This window comes from Plecotus auritus (genome assembly GCF_963455305.1).
Source record: "Plecotus auritus genome assembly, chromosome: 8".
Taxonomy (NCBI): domain Eukaryota; kingdom Metazoa; phylum Chordata; class Mammalia; order Chiroptera; family Vespertilionidae; genus Plecotus; species Plecotus auritus.
The window spans coordinates 59,957,662-59,975,610 of record NC_137782.1 but is presented as its reverse complement, the minus strand read 5'-3'; the positions used below and the strand labels follow the sequence as shown (position 1 = coordinate 59,975,610).

Genomic DNA, 17,949 nt, shown 5'->3' with positions numbered 1-17,949 from the left:
GAACTGCAAGCTCTGCTCTGGCTCTCATAGTTCTTCACTGAAACTGAGTTCAGGTTGTCCGTGGAATGATAACACCCCCTTTACTGGCTCCCTCCCCACCCCTCCCCTCCCCTTCCTGTCTCACTTCCAGGTGTTTCCTGGAATCCACTCCCTTGTCTCAAGGTCTCAAGTCCTTGTCTTTGCTTCGGGGGAACCCAAACTAAAACTTCACTAAATATCCAGCATGGACCTGGCACACATGTTGCCTGATGACTAAAAATGCTGGGCATACGTAAGTGCATCTCACATGTCAGACCATTCAGTCCTCCAATAACTGCAGGAGGCAGCTTCTATTATCTCCACCAGCTAGAGATGGGAAGCAACACCCAACGTCAGAGCTGGAGATGGCAGAACTGGAATTCAAAACCCACACTTGACTCCACAGTCCACCTTCCTGGTCCAGGCTGCTCCCTCTGGGGCTCTGTTGCCCTCACTCCTTCCATGGGTTTCCTAACGACGGTGACATGGGCTTGAGAGCCTGAGGGGCTCAATAATCCCAGGAATGGGAGTCCAGCTTGACTCTCCCAACTACAGACACAAGAAGAAGAACCTCAACAAGAGCTAGACAACTTCTTTCCCAGCTAGGATTTGCAGGTGCCCCAGTTTTCCATGTCCAGAATCAAACAAAACATCATACACAGGAATTATCGCTCCAAGTTTCCCAGCTCCTAAGTGGCCTGGGTTGCATAGAAACCACATGCCTGCGTTCTGCCAGCTCGTCTGAGGTGCAGAGATGGGCACATGGGGCATGGAGAGAAGAAAGGCAAGGTGCGTTCTGCCAGCTCGTCTGAGGTGCAGAGATGGGCACATGGGGCATGGAGAGAAGAAAGGCATGGGCAGGTATAGGGCAGAGCAGGGGGTGAAGCCTGGAGTGTGGAGCAGGGGGTGGGGCTGCAGGGGGAAGTGGGTGGAAGGGATGCCAGCACCTCTTTAAGCCAGTTCCCCCAAGCTCAGCTTCGGAAACAGCCTCCTTGTCGTGGATCTTTTCACTGCGTGTCTGTCAAGGAACAGAGACAAGAAGGGTCAGTTCTGGTCACCAACACCCTGAGGGAAGGTGACAGGAGGTCACTCTGGGAACTGACCCCACCTGAGTCTCCTCTTGTGGAGCAGGAGTGATGTCAGCGCTGACCTAAAATGCCGATTGGTCAGGTTCTGGCTATAATGCACCTCCCCTCTCCATAGGTATGTGATCCAGGCTTGGCCAATGGGAGCTCCAAGAGAGAACCCCAAGGAAACAGAGTCTGTTTAGAACTTAATCTGCATGTGGTGGCAGCTTCCAGTGGCTGCTGTTCAGTTGGCAGCAGTGATCTGGAGGTTCCTGCTCTGGGCTTGTCTCACCCTGGTTCCAAAGCAGGTCCCCACTTTTCTGTACCTGCATTGCCAGCCCTCGGGAGCCCCTAATAAATCCTCTCCTATCTCAGTTCCCCAGAATCAGTTTTCGTTGCAGCCACTGACTAACACACCACTTCCTCAGGCTGTCGTGAGAATTACATGGGATGATGGAAAGGACCTGTCCATTCCCTGTTTGGTTACTCGACGTGTTGCTATAACGACAAAGCAGCTGAGGCTTAGGAGCAATCTTCACCCGTGTGACCTAACTGATCTCCACAACCATGGCTGGGCCAAGGCAGAGAACATGATTCTCATTTTACCAATGCGGCCATGGGGGCCCAGAGAGGGAGAGTGACTTGCCCAAGATCACATGGCTATTTAGAGGCCATGCTTTTCAGAAAGGCACATATGAAATCTAAAGAGGGCCAGGGGCCTGGCCAAGAATACAGACACCCAGCCCTTCTCTCAGACATGGAAGGATGGAGCTGGCAGAGGGTCCTTCCAAGTCCCAGACCATAGGCTTGGATGTGACCTGTGCGACAGGGTGAGCATCCTCCTTGTCACATCCTCCCCAACTGAGGGACTTCCCAGTGTAGCCAGGAGCCAAAAGAACATGGATGGCTTGCTACCCTACTCACCTCTTTCCAACTGTTGTCCTGCTTCTCCAAGTCTGAGTGCTTCAGGACCCAGGGGTCAGCAGCCTTCTGCAGCTGGGCAAGGGTGAAGAGGGCGGTCAGTGGTGGGCACAGCTGGTGAGTAGGGCCCTGCTCTGTGCTGGGCCACTCCCCAGGCTCTGCTGTACATCTTGGGGAACCCAGATCATGGACTAGAAGCCACCTTCACAGTGGGCAGCAGCTCTGAGTCACCATCAAGGTGGACTTGAGAAATGACCATAAAAGCAACCACTGATGGAAATCCTTATAGATGACATTATATTTAACTGGAAGCCCGGTGCACGACATTCACACACTGGTGTGTGTGTGTGGGGGGTCCCTCAGCCCAGCCTGCGCCCTCTCGCAGTCCAGGACCCCTTGGGGGATGTCCGCCTGCCACAGAGGTGGGAAAGGCTCCCGCCACCACGGCTGCGCTCACCAGCCATGAGCCCAGCTTCTGGCTGAGGCTCCCCCTGTGGGAGCCCACTGACCACCAGGGGGCAGCTCCTACATTGAGCATCTGCCCCCTGGTGGTCAGTGTGCGTCATAGTGACCAGTCGTTCTGCCGTTCAGTTGATTTGCATATTACGGTTTTATTATATAGGATACTATACACTGTAATACAGTTGTTACTACAATGATAATTCATGCTACAATTTCTGAAACAGCTAAACAGCAGCTGCATCACATCAGGGTGGTGTCTTTCTGCCAGGAATGCTAAAGAGCAGATAAACTGAATGACAACAGCCTCTACACCCTGTTGTGAACAGCTCTCTATCAAAGAGCCAAAGGGTAAACAATGTGTACATTACGATTTAATTAATGATTTAAAAATATAAATTTAGCAAGAAAGGGAGGGAGTGGGTTGGAATAAGCTTTTGTGATATTTGGGTCTTATATAAAGATGAAGTCCTGATTTAGGTAATTAAAATAAAAAGTAAAGCAAAGGAAAAAACCAAAATAAAGAGGGGAGCATAGCAGCCCGCTAAGCTGGATGCATGATGTGAACTGTAGTGGGCATAATGTTCAGCGATTGCTTTTCCTATCTCCCTCTTTGGGTCGGAGGACTCCAATTTTCCCATGGGGGCCCCTTCCCTCTTGGTTCCTGGGTTTTGGCAGGCTCCAGGGATGGGCACATGACTCACACCTAGCCAATCAGAGCCTTGTGGGAAAGCACAAGTCTTTCCACTGCAGTCACTAAGCTGTGAGGATATGAGCACAAAACTAACAGTGGCCATATTTGAGGACAGCTTGCTTAAGAAAAAAACACAGAGGAAAGCAAGTCTGAGAGACTGGCAGAGAGAAAGACCCAGTTCCTACTGTGTTCTCTGAGCACCTGGATGCAGCTCTGCCTGAGGGAGCGCCTACCCCAGGCCTTTCTCCACAATGACTGCCCCTGTGGCTTGAGCCAACTTGGGCTAGGACAGGCCTTACCTGGCTCAGGCGGTTCTGCAGCTCCTTTACCTGCTGCTCCACCTGCTGCTTCTCACCCTGAAGCCGTTCCACCAACTGTAGCTTCTCCTGGCTCCAGTTGCGCTCGCTGACCTGCAGCTGCCGCGTCAGCTCCATGACAGCACTGTAGGACTCAGCCAGGAGGTGCTGCTGCTCCTCCCGCTCCCTCTGGAGGGCGGCCTTCCACTCGGGCCCTGTCCGTTCCCCAGCGCCCTTCCCAGCCTTCAGCTCTATCTGTGGAAGGAAGAGCAAATTGGACGCTGGCATCAGGAGGCCCCACCTCTCTGCTCGCCTGCCCTCTCTCCCTCCAGGACACCAGCAGGGGAGAGAGTTCCCTGGGAGGACTCCTCACTCAGAACTAACCCCTCCTCCCAAGCAAGGCTTGTAGAACTCTTTCTACCCACCCAGCTCAGTGCTAAGGGCTTTTCAGGCCTTTATTATCTCAGTACCCGCATGCAAACTCGGCAAATGACTACCACTTCCGATATTTTACACAGGAGGAAGAGGTTAAGTTACTTGTCCCAGTTCCCATAGCTATAAAATGGCAGGTTCCTAGTTATTGCTTCTCATACTTCACAACTCTTACCAGCGGTACAGAGTTTACAGTTAGTGGGGACATGCACCCAAAGTCATGTCATGAATGCATGCAGGAATCCCTCTAGTGTGATGGCTTTCTCAGCCTCAAACCTTGGGGTGGCAGGAGGTGAATAGACAACCTTTAGAATTAAGGCACCCCACACCCCCCAGGCTGTGTTCTGGGATCTTAACCCTCATGGGGCCAGCAAGGTTCCCAGTGGAGAGGAGCACCTAAAACGGCTGGGTTAGGAGGGGGAGGGGTTGGCACAAACAGTGGACACTGTGCAATGTGCAGATGGGGCAGGAGCTGTGAGATCTGCAGGGAGGGTCAGGAGGAGAGCATGATGGCTCGGGACAGCCAGAAATCTGAGCATTTGGAACACGGGTCCTCAAACTTTTTAAACAGGGGGCCAGTTCACTGTCCCTCAGACCGTTGGAGGGCCGGACTATAGTTTAAAAAAAAACAACTATGAACAAATTCCTATGTGCACTGCGGGCCCGGGACGAGTCGGCTGCTAAGCAGGACAGGCAGCGGCACCCGGTGGGCCGGATAAATGTCCTCGGCGGGCCGCATGTGGCCCGCGGGCCGTAGTTTGAGGACGACTGATTTGGAAGGTGAGATCATGATCATGGGAGTCAGGAGGGGTAGAGGTTTGGGGAGTGAGGGTCAGATCTGCCCCTGACTAGCTGGGTGACCTTGGGAAAGAAACTTAACTCCTCTATGCCTGTTTTGTCACTTGTCCAGCAGAGATAATGAGTGCACTCACCTCCAAGGGGCCCCGACACTGGACGGTAGCCTGCAGCAGGGGCAGGCTGGAGGAAGCCGGACCCTGCAGAGTTGTGGCAGGGGCTAGAGGTGGTTAGAGCACTCTCTCTGGGTGGCAGGAAGTCCACCCCGTCACTGCAAAAACCAGAGTGGGGCAGCAACCTGACTCCAGGTACACAGCAGAGACCAAACCCCCAGAGCTCCTGGTTAAGGCTCCTTTGGTCATGCTGGGTTGTGGGGAGAGGAGCCCCTCAGTTTGAGCAGAGGAAACAGAACAGAGCCAGGAAGCAGGGGGTTAAGGGGATCCTTATGAGGAGAGGAAGGGAAGAATGAGGACAGCAGGCAGCGGAAGTCCAGGTGTGTGTGTGAAGGATGTCACCAGGTACAGACAGGCACTTACGCTTGGACATCCTGCTCCCAGATCCCACAGCTGAGGGCTGCGCTGAGACAGGACAAGGGGGACATGTCTCTGTCAGGCGGGAGACTCACCTGGGTGGTATGACTCTTGAGCTCTGCACGCTCCGTCTCCCAGGTGGCCTTGGCCTTGGCAAACTGCTGCTGAAGCTCCGTCAGACCACGGCGTTCATCCCGGAGCAGCCAGCACAGCTCCTTGAGTGTCACCTTCATGTCGGCCAGTGTCTTAATGTACTCATTGGGCTGCAGACAAGGGCGAGGCCTGAGTCAGGAGCGTTTAGAGGGGCTGCGAGGGGAGCCTGGGCTGGGAACACTCACCCAAAGTCCGGACTGGGACCCTACCAGGCCTCAGGCAAGTCCCACACCCTCTCTAGTACATCTCACCCATGAAAGTTTAGCCCTAAGATTTCTGAGCTGAGTCATCTCAACCCTGGCCACCTCCTAGGCCAACATGTGTCCCAGCCTCACATAAATAAAAACCCTGCAGTTAAAGCCATAATTACTCTGCCTAAATCTGAACCAGGCCCTGGCGTCTCTGAGGCCCTGCAGTGTCTAGGTCCTGGATCCTTCTCCTTGCCCAGGATTCTCTCTGACCCACTGCGGGCCAGATAAGGGGTCCGAACCATGGAGCCTCCCTGAATGCCTGATTCGGTCCCAAACCTCTTCTCCTTGGCCCATGGCTTGTTTCCCACCCGTATCCAAGCTCACTGTGTGTGCCCTGGGAGCCTGACCCCGCTGTTCTCCCTACTCCTGGCTTGATTTGAGAGTTCCTGACCACAGACCACAGGGTCCATCTTCATATGACGCCAGCCTGATGTCCTCATCTCCACTATGTACATCCCAAAATGCAAGGAACCCCAGAATACCTTGCCACACCTCTGCACAAACTGTTCTCTTGGTCCAGAATAGTCTTCCCCTCATTCTCTATTAGGCAAACACCTATTCATCCTTCAAAACTCACCACCTAGCCCTAGCCAGTTTGGCTCAGTGGATAGAGCGCCGGCCTGTGGACTGAAGGGTCTCAAGTCCGATTCAGGTCAAGGGCACATGCCCAGGTTGTGGGCTTGATCCCCAGTAGGGGGTGTGCAGGAGGCAGCCGATCAATGATTCTCGCTCATCATTGATGTTTCTCTCTCTCTCTCTCCCTCTCCCTTCCTCTCTGAAATCAATAAAAATATATATAAAAAATACCCCCACCACCAATAACCACTTCTCTGTGACACTGTCTACTACACTCCAAACAGAATTAATTGTTCTCTTGCCTGTGACCCCACAGTCCACCATCTGGCCCTCTGTCACCGCCCTGGGATGACGTATATACCCCATAACACTGAGCACCTGAGGCCAGTGACCAGGCAATAACCCTCTGCAGCCCTAGTGCCCAGTACAAGATAGATCAGAGAAGGTAGCAGGAAGTGGTCACTAATCAGACAAAGGAAGAAATGGACAGGGCAGGACTGGGAGCAGGCTGAGAACAAACCGTGTTTTGGGTCCAGCTGTCCCCCATGCAGGTCTTGTTATCAGAATGCTGGGCATTTAATTCCTCTTCTTCCATTAGCAGGTACAGCTCCTTCATGCTATTTACCTAGTTTAAAAAAAACACACAAACACACTCATCAAACGGGGGGAAGGCATCATGCCTGGGGGTCTGACTAGAGCAGCCAGCACAGCTCCTTGAATGTCACCTCAGCAGGAGGGGATTCAGGCTAGTGGCCCAGACAGAAAGTGGACTGAACAGCCAGACTGGAAGGAAGAACAAGATCTGAGGTGCAGGATGGCTCAGAGGCATCCAGCTGAGCACCGATTCCCCACATTTCAACTTCGACCCCTGGGCGCCCTCTAGACCGGGAGCACAGCTGGAAAGTCAGGCACTTCTGGCCTCCCACCATCTCTCTACCTCAAACACCATGAGGCGTCTCTGAAAGCTACTCAGAAATGACATGCTGTCAGGCCGGGTCAAAGTAGGCACAGTGGCTGGAATAAAAAAGACACAGGTACCCCATGATTATAGAAAAGGGAGCCAGAGGTTCAGGTTGACAGAAAGGAGATTTCCAGGGCTGGCCAGGGAGACCAGGGTACTAGTTCAGGATAGGAATGAAGCAGAAGGAGCCACCTCCTGTCTGGGTGCACATTCATCATTCATTCGACAAATATTTATTGAACTCCTGCCATGTGCCAGGCTTTGTGCTCAGAACTGGGGATACACCAGTGAGCAAGAGAGACAAAAAGCCCACGTTAGCTTCCAGTAACAAGAAAACAAACAAATATGTGAAATGTCATTAAATATGTGGAATGTCACATAATAACAGGCGCTATGGAAAAAAGAGACCAAGAAAAGGAGCCAGGGTGTGCTGTGCCTGGGTGGTCAAGGAAGGCCTTGGAGACAAGGTGATACTTGGGCCAAGTCCTGAAGGAGGCCAGAGAATAAGCTGTGAGCTTAACGGCAGGTTGAGAATTCCAAGAAAAAGGACAAAACCAATGCAAAGGCCCTGAAGGGGGAACACGTCTGTTCGAGGAAGGGAGAGGAGTACAGGGCTGGCGGAGCAGGCCACGCAGGAACGCTGGCTTCTTCTCCGGGTGAAATGGTAGCCAGGGGAGGAGCAACACTGGCCTGACTTCCACTTTCACAAATCCCTCTGGGTGTCACCTGGAGATGTAGGGCAGCAACAGAGCCCCATCTCACACAACTCCCAGGGCACCATCCACATGGAGTACATGCTGCCTGGGACCTCCCTGGACCCGTGTGAATAGAAGATGCTTGGTGGAAGGGTACAATGGCAGAAGCAGGGAGCCCGTGAGGAGGCTACTGTGACAATCCAGACAAGATGTGATGATGACTCAGATGGGGGGCGGGGAGGGGAAGTGCAGCTGGGTCAGATTCCGAATAGATTCACAATGTGCAAGAACAGCCATGGAAGCCATAAGCCTGGATGAGCTCCCCCAGGGAGTAAGTGTAGGTGAAGGAGAAATGCCGCCTGAGGGCTGAGTCCTGGGGACTCTGACGTTCAGAGGTCAGGTCAGGGAGAACAGGAGGGTCCAGCCAAGGAGATGGAGAAGGAGCAACCAGTGAGGCGAAGGAAAAACGAAGTGCGTGTCCAAGAAATCACATGAATAAGGGTTTCTAGGGTCAGGAAGGTGCAGAGGCTGGAAAGTGTGTGTTGGGGCGGGGGCGGGGGGGGGGGTGGGGGAGACAGGGCCTGGATAAAGAAACACCCCAATTCTGTCCCCAGCCACGAGTATTTAAATATACAATCTTCTATCTATACACACAGGTACACAACTCTTTCTCTGAAATCCTTGGGGTCAGGTGTGCTTGGAATTCATAATTAATTGGGATTTAGAAGAATAACATGGCACCTACACTCTATCCTCCTAAATAATAAAAACCTAATATGCAAATTGTCCCCTCAACCGGGAGTTTGACGAGGAGTTCGACCAGGGGGCGGGGCCAGCCAGCCAACCACCTGTGGCCCCTCCCCGCAGCCGACCCAGCCCTGGCCAGTGGTGACAGCAGGCAGCTGGGAGAAGGGAGGCCCCAGCTGGCAGCCAGCAGCCACTAGGAACCCTACCTGTGCATGAATTTTGTGCACTGGGCCTCTAGTATTGTGTAACAACCCTGGCAAAGTCTGGTGTAACACCCTGTGCTCCAAGACACTAGTATTTCCCCTATAAACATATGAATATTAACATGAAATGGAATAAATAAAGGTTTTTCTATCAAATGAATGTCAGGCAATTTTTTTCCAAGCTTGGGCTAGACCAGAGGTACCTGTACCCAAAAGGCCAAGGTAAGCAGTGCCGACTCAGCTGGGTGTGACTGAGGTATGATGTCCTTATGTGCTCCCTCCTCTCGGCAATGTTAGCGCTGACGATGGGGCACAGGGGCTTTGAGGAACAAAGGATCCTGCACAGGCTGAGGGCCATGGGAGTCCTTCCCAAAGTTCCACTCCTCATGATTCCTGCTATATCCAAATACTACCTCTACTCTCATGAATGTTTTTAAGTCAACCTACTTTCTAGTTAAATAAACATGTCTAAAAAAGGCAAGTATTATTACTAAAAATGGAAAGCCCCATTGCTATATATTGAAGGTAACATTAAAAATAAAATAGGTATATTCATAAGTCAAACATAAACAATAAAAAATGAACTACTTCTATATGCAAAACATGAATGAATCTCAAAACTTATAGTGAGCAAAAGAAGGCAGACACAGAAGACTACCTGCATTGATATAAACTTCTACAATAGGCAAAAGTAATGATGTGTAAGAAATCAGAACTGTGCTGATTGCTGAGGTGGACATATTGACTGGGGCACTAGAAATGTGCTCTATTGTGACCAGTGGGGGCTACACAGGTGTACACTATACAACTTCATCATGTGTAACTTAAGATCTGTGCACTTTACTGTGTGTAAGTTATACTTAAACGAGTAAAAAACATTAATGCACACTAGCATATAATGGAATATCAACAGAACTAGATTATTAAAATCACCTACACACTCCTGCCTGATGAAGACTCTGAGGTTTGTTAAAAAGGGAAATGAACAAGAATTAGAGACCTACCAGCCCCCCAAGGAATTTTCTCCTGCTGAGGCCAGAACATCTTCTTCACCCCGGTATCCCCAGCACCTGCCACAGCACCCAGTAAAGAGCTGGCTCTCACAAGCAGATGCTGAATGAAGCCTGCGAGCTGATGGCTTGTATAGGAGCCTCAGGGCTGTGCCGATGCCAGCTGGGTGTCCCTCTGGTCCTATCAACCCCATACCACCCTCGACCCGGTCCCAGTCCCAGAGGAAACATACCTCAAGGAAGTCATCCCCCTCGCTGGGCAACACCTTGCCCTGCCGCCAGCGCTTGAGGAACCACCTGAGCTTCATGAAGAGCAGCAGGAAGTTGTGCTTGAACTGCTGGGACTCCTGCACCAGCATGTTCTTCTCCTGGCTCCAGAATTTCTGCTCCAGCCTGCGCTGGAGACTCAGGCTCTGCAGCTCAAACTCCCGCCTCAGGAGCGCCCTCTGCTGGTCCTCCTTCAGCTTCGAGGTGAACAAGAAGAGCATGAGCAACCCAGCTGTCCTCCTGGGCACTACCCCACCCCATTCCAGGCTTTTGACAAGGGCAGTGAAGAAATTCTGGGTGGTGTTCCACCACTAGCAGCTCATTCTGTTGAGCTAAACACTGCCCTCTGCTACTCCAGGGAAGAGGAACTCATAAAGTCAACAGCAATCATTTACTGAATCAGTGAAAACAGCTGGGATTTGAATTCAGCTGTTTGATTATAAAAACCATGACATAATCTAATAAGCATGTACTTCGTGCCAATGTTTCGCGTGAACTCACATTTAATGAGGAACTTGGGAGGGTGAGCAATGAAGGCAGGGAGGGGTAAGGGCATGCTGGGAGTGAGGAAGACTGAGCACATGTAATATCCTAGGACCCAGAGAAAGCAATGCCATGTCATGGCTAAGAGGGAGCCAGAGACCTTGATTAACATCCTAGCCTCACTTTGCCTGGATGTGCAACCCTGGGCAAAAAGTACTTCAGCTCTCTGGGAATCAGTTTCCCCATCAGTAAAATGGGGACACAGCATAAGAGAAGACCTGAGTATTAAAAGACATAATGTGTGGAAAGTGCATTACACAGCCCTGATATACAGGTACTGCAAGGGCTTAATAAATGCTTTCTATTAGTAGGATTAACATCTTGATTACCAGCCAGACCTATGGCCTTTCGGCTACAGATTTTCAGCTCTGATGGGGGTAGTACTTCATAGACAGGAAATTGAGATTCAGAGACGAGACAGGAGGTCACAAAGGCAGCCAATGACCAGCCCCGGATTCCAGCCCGGCACAGCTAATGTGTGATCACATGTGCAGCGACACTCCACAACCATGGGGCAGGAAGACTCAGGTTTCCCCTGACATTCTTGCCTTCTTAAGACTTGTGGACCTCTGAGAATTCTGCCTTCAAATCAGGGAAGGGAGGATGGAGTACGTGTAGGTAGGGCATTGAGCACCACGCACCTGGACCATTTTCTGGTTGAAGTTGTCAGCCTCCTCCTTCCGTAGCTGCCGCTCCTGGGAGAGCTGTTCTTGCAGGCCCCGGAGGCTGTCGTGGGCCTCGGCTAGCACCAGCTGCAGCTCCTTGATCTGGGGTAGGGATGAGGGACATGAATAATGAGGAGGGAGAGAACAAGAAGAGGGGAGAAGCTGTGGTCAGAGGACAATAGTCGTAGGAGAGCAACAGCAGTAAGTCAGACCCAAGCTGTCCTTCAAGTACAAATCGGGCACAATGGCTGACCCTACCTCAGCGGTTCATCATGATGAAACAAAACAGTGTACATCAAATCTAGCTATTACAATTTTAACTCGATAATGTGTCTTTTTAAAATTTACTTGAAGAAAATAATATACTGTGGAAACTGAATTTGATTTGCAAAAATGTCCACTATCTCATTGTTTATAACTGCAAAAGTTACAAACAACTTAGATAATAATGATGAGAATCAATATATGTGTTAAAGGGGTCTATACATATGTAAAATCCATTAACGATATCCTTAAGGATGGTGTCCTTTATTGTATGTACATTATCCTATTATTATGTGTACTATGTGATATTATACTTCAATAAAGAGTTTTAAAAGATATATCTCAATAGAAAAACAGGAAGGGCATGGACACACACTAAATGTTAACAGTAGTTAACTACGTGATAATCTTATGATCTTGACTTTCTTCTTTGTATCTTTATGCAATGGTGCTTAGGGACTTTGTTGTAGCTATTGGCTGCTATGTAATAAAATCTTAAGAAAAAGACAATAAAATTACATTTGCACGGGACATTGTGCTTATAAGTATTTGTAGCTAAACAGGCGAAACTAACCTATTCTGTTAGAAATCAGGATGGTGACCGGAAGAGGACATAGAGGACTCCCGGCAGGTCATGCTTGTTTATTCATCTGCTTGCTGATTACACAGGCGTGTTCAGTTTGCGGAAATTATTTGAGCTGTCCACTTACAATGCAAGTGCTTTTCTGTATGTATGTTACACTTCACTTTAAAATGTTTTATGTATTTCTAATAACCGAGGGAAATGTTTATGGTGTCATGGTAAGCAGGAGGGAAAAAAAGGAAATGTCAGTTCCACCCTTACACAAAACCTTCCCAGGCATGGCAAGATGTCCCTCCTCTATGAAAAAAAAAACAACACATTTTTTTATCTGGCCAATAATGTGGAAATTTGGCAATAGAAGGCACTGACTTGAGGTTTATCTTATACTCCTGTTTTGTATTAAAAATCCTTGTAGGGCTAGATCTGCTGTCTCTAGGATTCTAAGTGAACTCAAGTACCCAACACAGTGCCTGGCAAATGGTAACTGATCAATAAGAAGTGGTTGGCCGAAACCGGTTTGGCTCAGTGGATAGAGCGTCGGCCTGCGGACTGAGGGGTCCCACGTTCGATTCCGGTCAAGGGCACGTACCTTGGTTGCGGGCACATCCCCAGTAGGGGGTGTGCAGGAGGCAGCTGATCGATGTTTCTCTCTCATCGATGTTTCTAACTCTCTATCCCTCTCCCTTCCTTCCTCTCTGTAAAATATCAATAAAATATATATATATATAAAAAAAAGAAGAAGTGGTTGAATGAAACAATAATTGAATGCGTGCAGGACATCATTTTCTCTGCAGGTGAGCTGGCCATTTATTTCCTTTCCTCAGAAAATGAGAACCAAGTATCTCCTGATTCCGCCCCTCCCCCTTTTGGCCACGGCTGCTAGGAAACTCTAACCACTTAGAGTATTTGATCTTTCAACTTCAAGGGAGCTACTCACTCTGCATAGATTGCCTATTGGCCTTCCTGGGACTCCAAAGTGCCTTCCCAGGAATGCTCAGCAGAAAAGAATGCTCAGGTTAGGGCACACACAGGGCTCTCCACGGTTCGGGACTTTCAGGCAGGTCGTCCAATGCAGTCTATCGGACCCTTTTCTTTTCTTTTTAATTCTTTATTGTTGAGAGTATTATGTATGTCTCCTTTTCCCCCCATTGACCTCTCCCAGCCTGCTCCCCCCTCCCACCACAGGCCCTCACTCCCCTATTGTGTGATAGGATCCTTCTCTTGCAGGTTTGGGAAGGGCTTGGAACCACTCAGAAGTCCTCAAGGATCAGAGAATCCTAGCAATTCTACAGCCACTACCAACTTGAATCCTCCCATGTTACAGACGGGAAAGCTGCATCAGAGTAAGACCATGTCCTGCCCAAAGTCACACAGTCACAATATTAGGTCCCCTGAGGCCCAGTGATGTGTCATCCTCCTCCTCCTCACCCAGCATGGACCAGGCTTAAGCTGAGGCTTTTTGTATATTTAATACTTTCAACACACTACGAGGGATCGCTTCATTTTAAAGGCGAGAAATTGAGGATCAGAGAGGTCAAGTGATTTACAGACAGTATACCGTGGACCCACAATTTGAACCCAGTCGCCTGACAGTAGACTGCTGCCTTCCTGTACATAAATTAGTGGTTCCATTAAATGCCATAAATTATTGAGTTTAAAAGCTTCCTTTTATCAGGCCATGAGAATGGCCTGAACTTCCTTATTTCCCTTTTTATCCTGGCTTCCAGGAAGCTTGAAACCAAATGGAATACTCAAAACCCATATCACCACCAGCTAAGATTCCCCATGGATCCTGCTGCATTTGGGAAGCCCCAGACACTCTCTTCCTACCCACCCCGCTGCTTGCTCAGGGCTAGGCCCACCTCAGAGGCGTAGGAATCATTGTCTTCAGCTCGGTAAGGCCTAAAGCTCCGGCTGGGGTCGGGCTTGGAGTCCAAGTCACCAGTGCGGAAGGCCTCTCGTATCCTGGGCTCCCATTCCGGCAGGTCCCTGAAGTCAGGTGGCTGCACCTAGAGGCACAGGCAGAAGAGACCACAATAACCATGGGGATGAGCCCGAGGGGTGCCAGAAACAGCCCCACCCAGGCCTCTGGGCTCCACAAGAGGCTCTGACCACCCACCTGAGGGCGGGGATCTCTGGGGCCCAGACCTAGCTCTGGTTAGGGCACTGCAACACTCCATGAATGTCTGTTGACAGGATGAACGACTAGGTAAATGGAAAGTGAAACTCTGATTCTGTGAGTGTCTGTCCTGTGCATGAATCTCTGAGGCAGCCTCAACTATCCTACTACATGTGCAGTCCCAGCTCGTTCCTACCTCAAAAAGAACCAAGAGGGGGACCTAACATGGGGCAGTCTGCTTGCTTAAACAAGCAACATCAACAGGACACCGATATAATAAATTATGGCACCACTACAACGATGTAATTGTGAAAAAGAAAAGAGCCAAATCTCTCCGTATAGACATGGCAAGACCCATCCCATTGCTCTTAGGATGGAGCTCAAACCTTCCCGATGCTCTCTGCAGTTCAGCCTCATTCCTTCTCTTAGTTCCTGGACACACCATGCTCTGTCTGGCCACGACGCCTTGGCACAGGCTGTTCCCTCTGCTCAGAACATTCTTCCCCCGGTAACCCACACTTCTGGTCTCAGCTCAGATCAGAGGCCTTCCCTGACCCAGGGTCCAAGTCAAGTTCCTTGTTCATAGAACCAAGTACTTTTCCTTGAAAGCCCTCACCTCATCTTTTTATTAACATCTCTCTTCCCTACTAGATGGTATGGGCGGGGGGTGGGAGGCAGGACTCCTTTCTGTTTTTGCTTAACATGGCACCTCCAACGCTGAACACAAAAAGTGCATGAACAATAAATACAGCATTATAAGTAAATGAACCAGCAGATACATGGCATGAGACAAATAAGTTGTGTGGTAACAGCAGGTATAACAAAAGACAATATGGGTGAAAAAACAAATATATGAGTCTATGTAGAGAGAGATTTAGAAGGGCCTGCTGTGGTGATTGAGTATTATAGATCTACACTCCTTGACACATGCAGCTACTGAGCACTTGAAATGTGGCTATCACGACTGAGGAACTGAATTTTCAATTGTATATAATTTTTATTCATTTAAATTTAAGTAGCCACATGTGGCTAGAGGCCACTGTATTGGCCAGAGCTGTTCCAGACTGTGAAAAGCAGACCCCTAGGGAGTGAGAAGCCGCAAAGAGGAGGCTTTCATCTTTTTTTTTTAGTATGTTTTTTGTGTGTTTTTTTAGGCAGAGAGGAAGGGAAAGGGAGAGTTAAAAACATCGATGATGAGAGAGAATCATTGACTGGCCACCCCCTGGGGACTGAGCCGGCAACCCGGTCATGTGCCCTGGCTGGGAACAGAACCTGCACTCTGCAACCTCTTGGTGCATAGGACTATGCTCAAACACTGACCCACCCCGGCCGGGACGAGGCGTTCATTATTTACTCAGGTGCTTCTGAAACGCTTTGAATGTTTATGAACTACTTTGTCAATAATGCTTTTTAGGGGGACAAATACATTTGCTATTTTAATTTTTCTAAGTAGTATTGTGTGGACATCCAAACATACAAGTTCATTCAATATCTTTAGAAAGCCACGTTTCTGGCCTTGGCATATGACCTGAAGAAAAGTTCTTTGTTTTAATAATACTCAGTTTAAAATATAAAATTGTGAAAGAAACAAGAAGAAAAAAAGGCAGGGCCTCAGAATCAAGCCCTATATCTATCAATAGTAAGTGAGTAAGGAATTTTGGCATATTCACTCAATGAGATTGTATCCAGTAAAGAGAATTAACAAACTCTTGCCACATGCAACAACGAACACGTGGTGAGTGAAGGAAGCCAGGCACAAATGTGTACTGGATGAGTCAATTTATATAAAGTTCAAAGACAGACCAAACTAAATCAGGAGGCTACCCTTGGCAAGGGGCACTGTGACTGCACAGGGGCATGAGGAGGGGTGCTGGTCATCTTCTCGTCCTGGTTCTGGGCAGTGCTTGTATGAACACAGTGACCGTGTTCACCTTGGGAAAATCCTAAGCTCTACGCCTGTGCTCTGGGTACCCCTCTGTATGCTGTGGTTCAGTAAAAGAGGTTCTATCAAAAAAAGCAACAGGGGCCCTAGCCGGTTTGGCTCAGTGGATAGAGCATCGGCCTGCGAACTGAAAGGTCCCAGGTTCGATTCCGGTCAAGGGCACATGCCCGGGTTGTGAGCTCGATCCCCAGTCGGGGACTTGCAGGAGGCAGCCGATCCATGATTCTCTCTCATCATGGATGTTTCTGTCTCTCTCTCCCTCTTCCTTCCTCTCTGAAATCAATTAAAAAAATAAAAATAAATAAATAAATAAATAAATAAATAAGCAAGCAACAGGGCCTGTGACTTGGACCTCTTACCTGGAAGTCTGAGCCAAGGTCTTTGGCCAGAAGAATCTCCTTGGAGGGCCCCTGGGAGCCCAAGGGGGTCAGCGACGAGAAGGGCTCTTGCGCCTCCTTGGCAGAACTCCCAAGGACCGCGTCTGCCTTCCGCGTGAAGGCGTTAAGCTCCTGCTGCAGCATGCTCAGCCGAACCAGGATAGCATGGATGAGCTTGGTGTCCCTGGGGCCCTCACTGTTGTCGGGGGCCTCATGCAGCCGAAAGTCGGCACACTCGTTGTCCAGATAGAGGCGGAGGCCAGCTGAGAAGCCGTTAGCATCGGCCACCAGGATGTCAATGGCCTTGCTGACCAGGGCGGCCTGCTCCCTCAGACCAGGCAGCACCTCAGCCTCCCTGGCTCTGCAGAGCCGGGTGGCATGGGGGCCATGGGCCTCGCCAAGGGCAGCGGGCACGCACTGGGCAGAGTCCCCTGCCTCAGCGTCCGTCTCCAGCATTGGCCGTGTTCTCTGGCAGGAGGCAAGATCGCAGCGCTGCAGGTTGGACAGGAGCACACGGTTCTCATACTGGAGCTTCTTGACTTTGCCACTGAGCTCACCGATCTGCAGTTTGGCGGCCGCCAGCTCCTCCTGCGAGGGCTCGCTGAGCACGGAGCAGCTGTCCTCTGACAGCGTCACGTCCAGCTCATGCTCTGAACGGTATTTGGCCAGCTCACTCAGCAGCAGTTTGTTCTGGTCCTCGAGTTCAGCCGAGGAGCGCCGCAGCAGCTCTGCCTCCTCCTCCACGAACTGCAGGTGTCGCCGCAGTTCTGCCAAGCTCTCCCCACACTCACTGCCACCCAGCGCAGAGAAGGCCAGGCGTGCCTCCGGACCCCCACCGCTGCCACCGTGATCCTTCATGTCATCCATCTCGGCCCGCAAGCCTCGGTTCTCCACCTCCAGCTCCACGATGCGGCGGCTCAGCAGGTTGGCCTCCTCCTCCACCAGCTTCAGATGCACCTTCAGCTCGGTCTCCCGCGAGTGGGGTGCATCTGCCAGCTCCTCGGCCGACAGGGCGCTGTCTAGATCACCGTAGAGTGAGCGGTACTTGAGCAGCTCCTCCTTCATGCTGTCGTTTTCCTTGACCAGCTTGGTGAGCTTCTTGCACATGAGGGCCGACTCCTCCTTTGCAAAGTGCAGCTGGCACTTCAGGTCTGCACTGTCCTCCTGGGGCCCGATGGGCACAGGGACAGAGAGGACCCAGGAAGATTAGTGTTAGGAGGCTCAATACCAGCCATAGCATTTCTGGGAGCACCAACTATGTGCTGGGGACACAGGAATAAAGCAGAGGAAGCCCCCACCTTCAAGGAGCTGGGGTCCAGAGGGAAGCAGAGAGGGGAATACTGATAAAGCAGCAACGATAGAGCACCACACGTAACCTGGG

General features: G+C 50.4%; 1 protein-coding gene across 1 annotated transcript in view; it reads right to left on the bottom strand.

Annotated features, from left to right (window-relative positions):
* Positions 1-17,949, bottom strand: part of MTCL2 (microtubule crosslinking factor 2) — a 68,460-nt gene that overhangs the window by 12,811 nt on the left and 37,700 nt on the right. The window contains exons 5-13 of the mRNA XM_080685871.1: positions 16,551-17,732; positions 13,993-14,139; positions 11,260-11,385; positions 10,042-10,272; positions 6,713-6,817; positions 5,308-5,475; positions 3,459-3,710; positions 2,010-2,081; positions 966-1,036 (exon numbers count right to left, since the gene is read on the bottom strand). Of these exons, the coding sequence (XP_080541997.1) occupies positions 966-1,036; positions 2,010-2,081; positions 3,459-3,710; positions 5,308-5,475; positions 6,713-6,817; positions 10,042-10,272; positions 11,260-11,385; positions 13,993-14,139; positions 16,551-17,732 (2,354 nt within the window). The remainder of the gene's footprint in view (positions 1-965; positions 1,037-2,009; positions 2,082-3,458; positions 3,711-5,307; positions 5,476-6,712; positions 6,818-10,041; positions 10,273-11,259; positions 11,386-13,992; positions 14,140-16,550; positions 17,733-17,949) is intronic.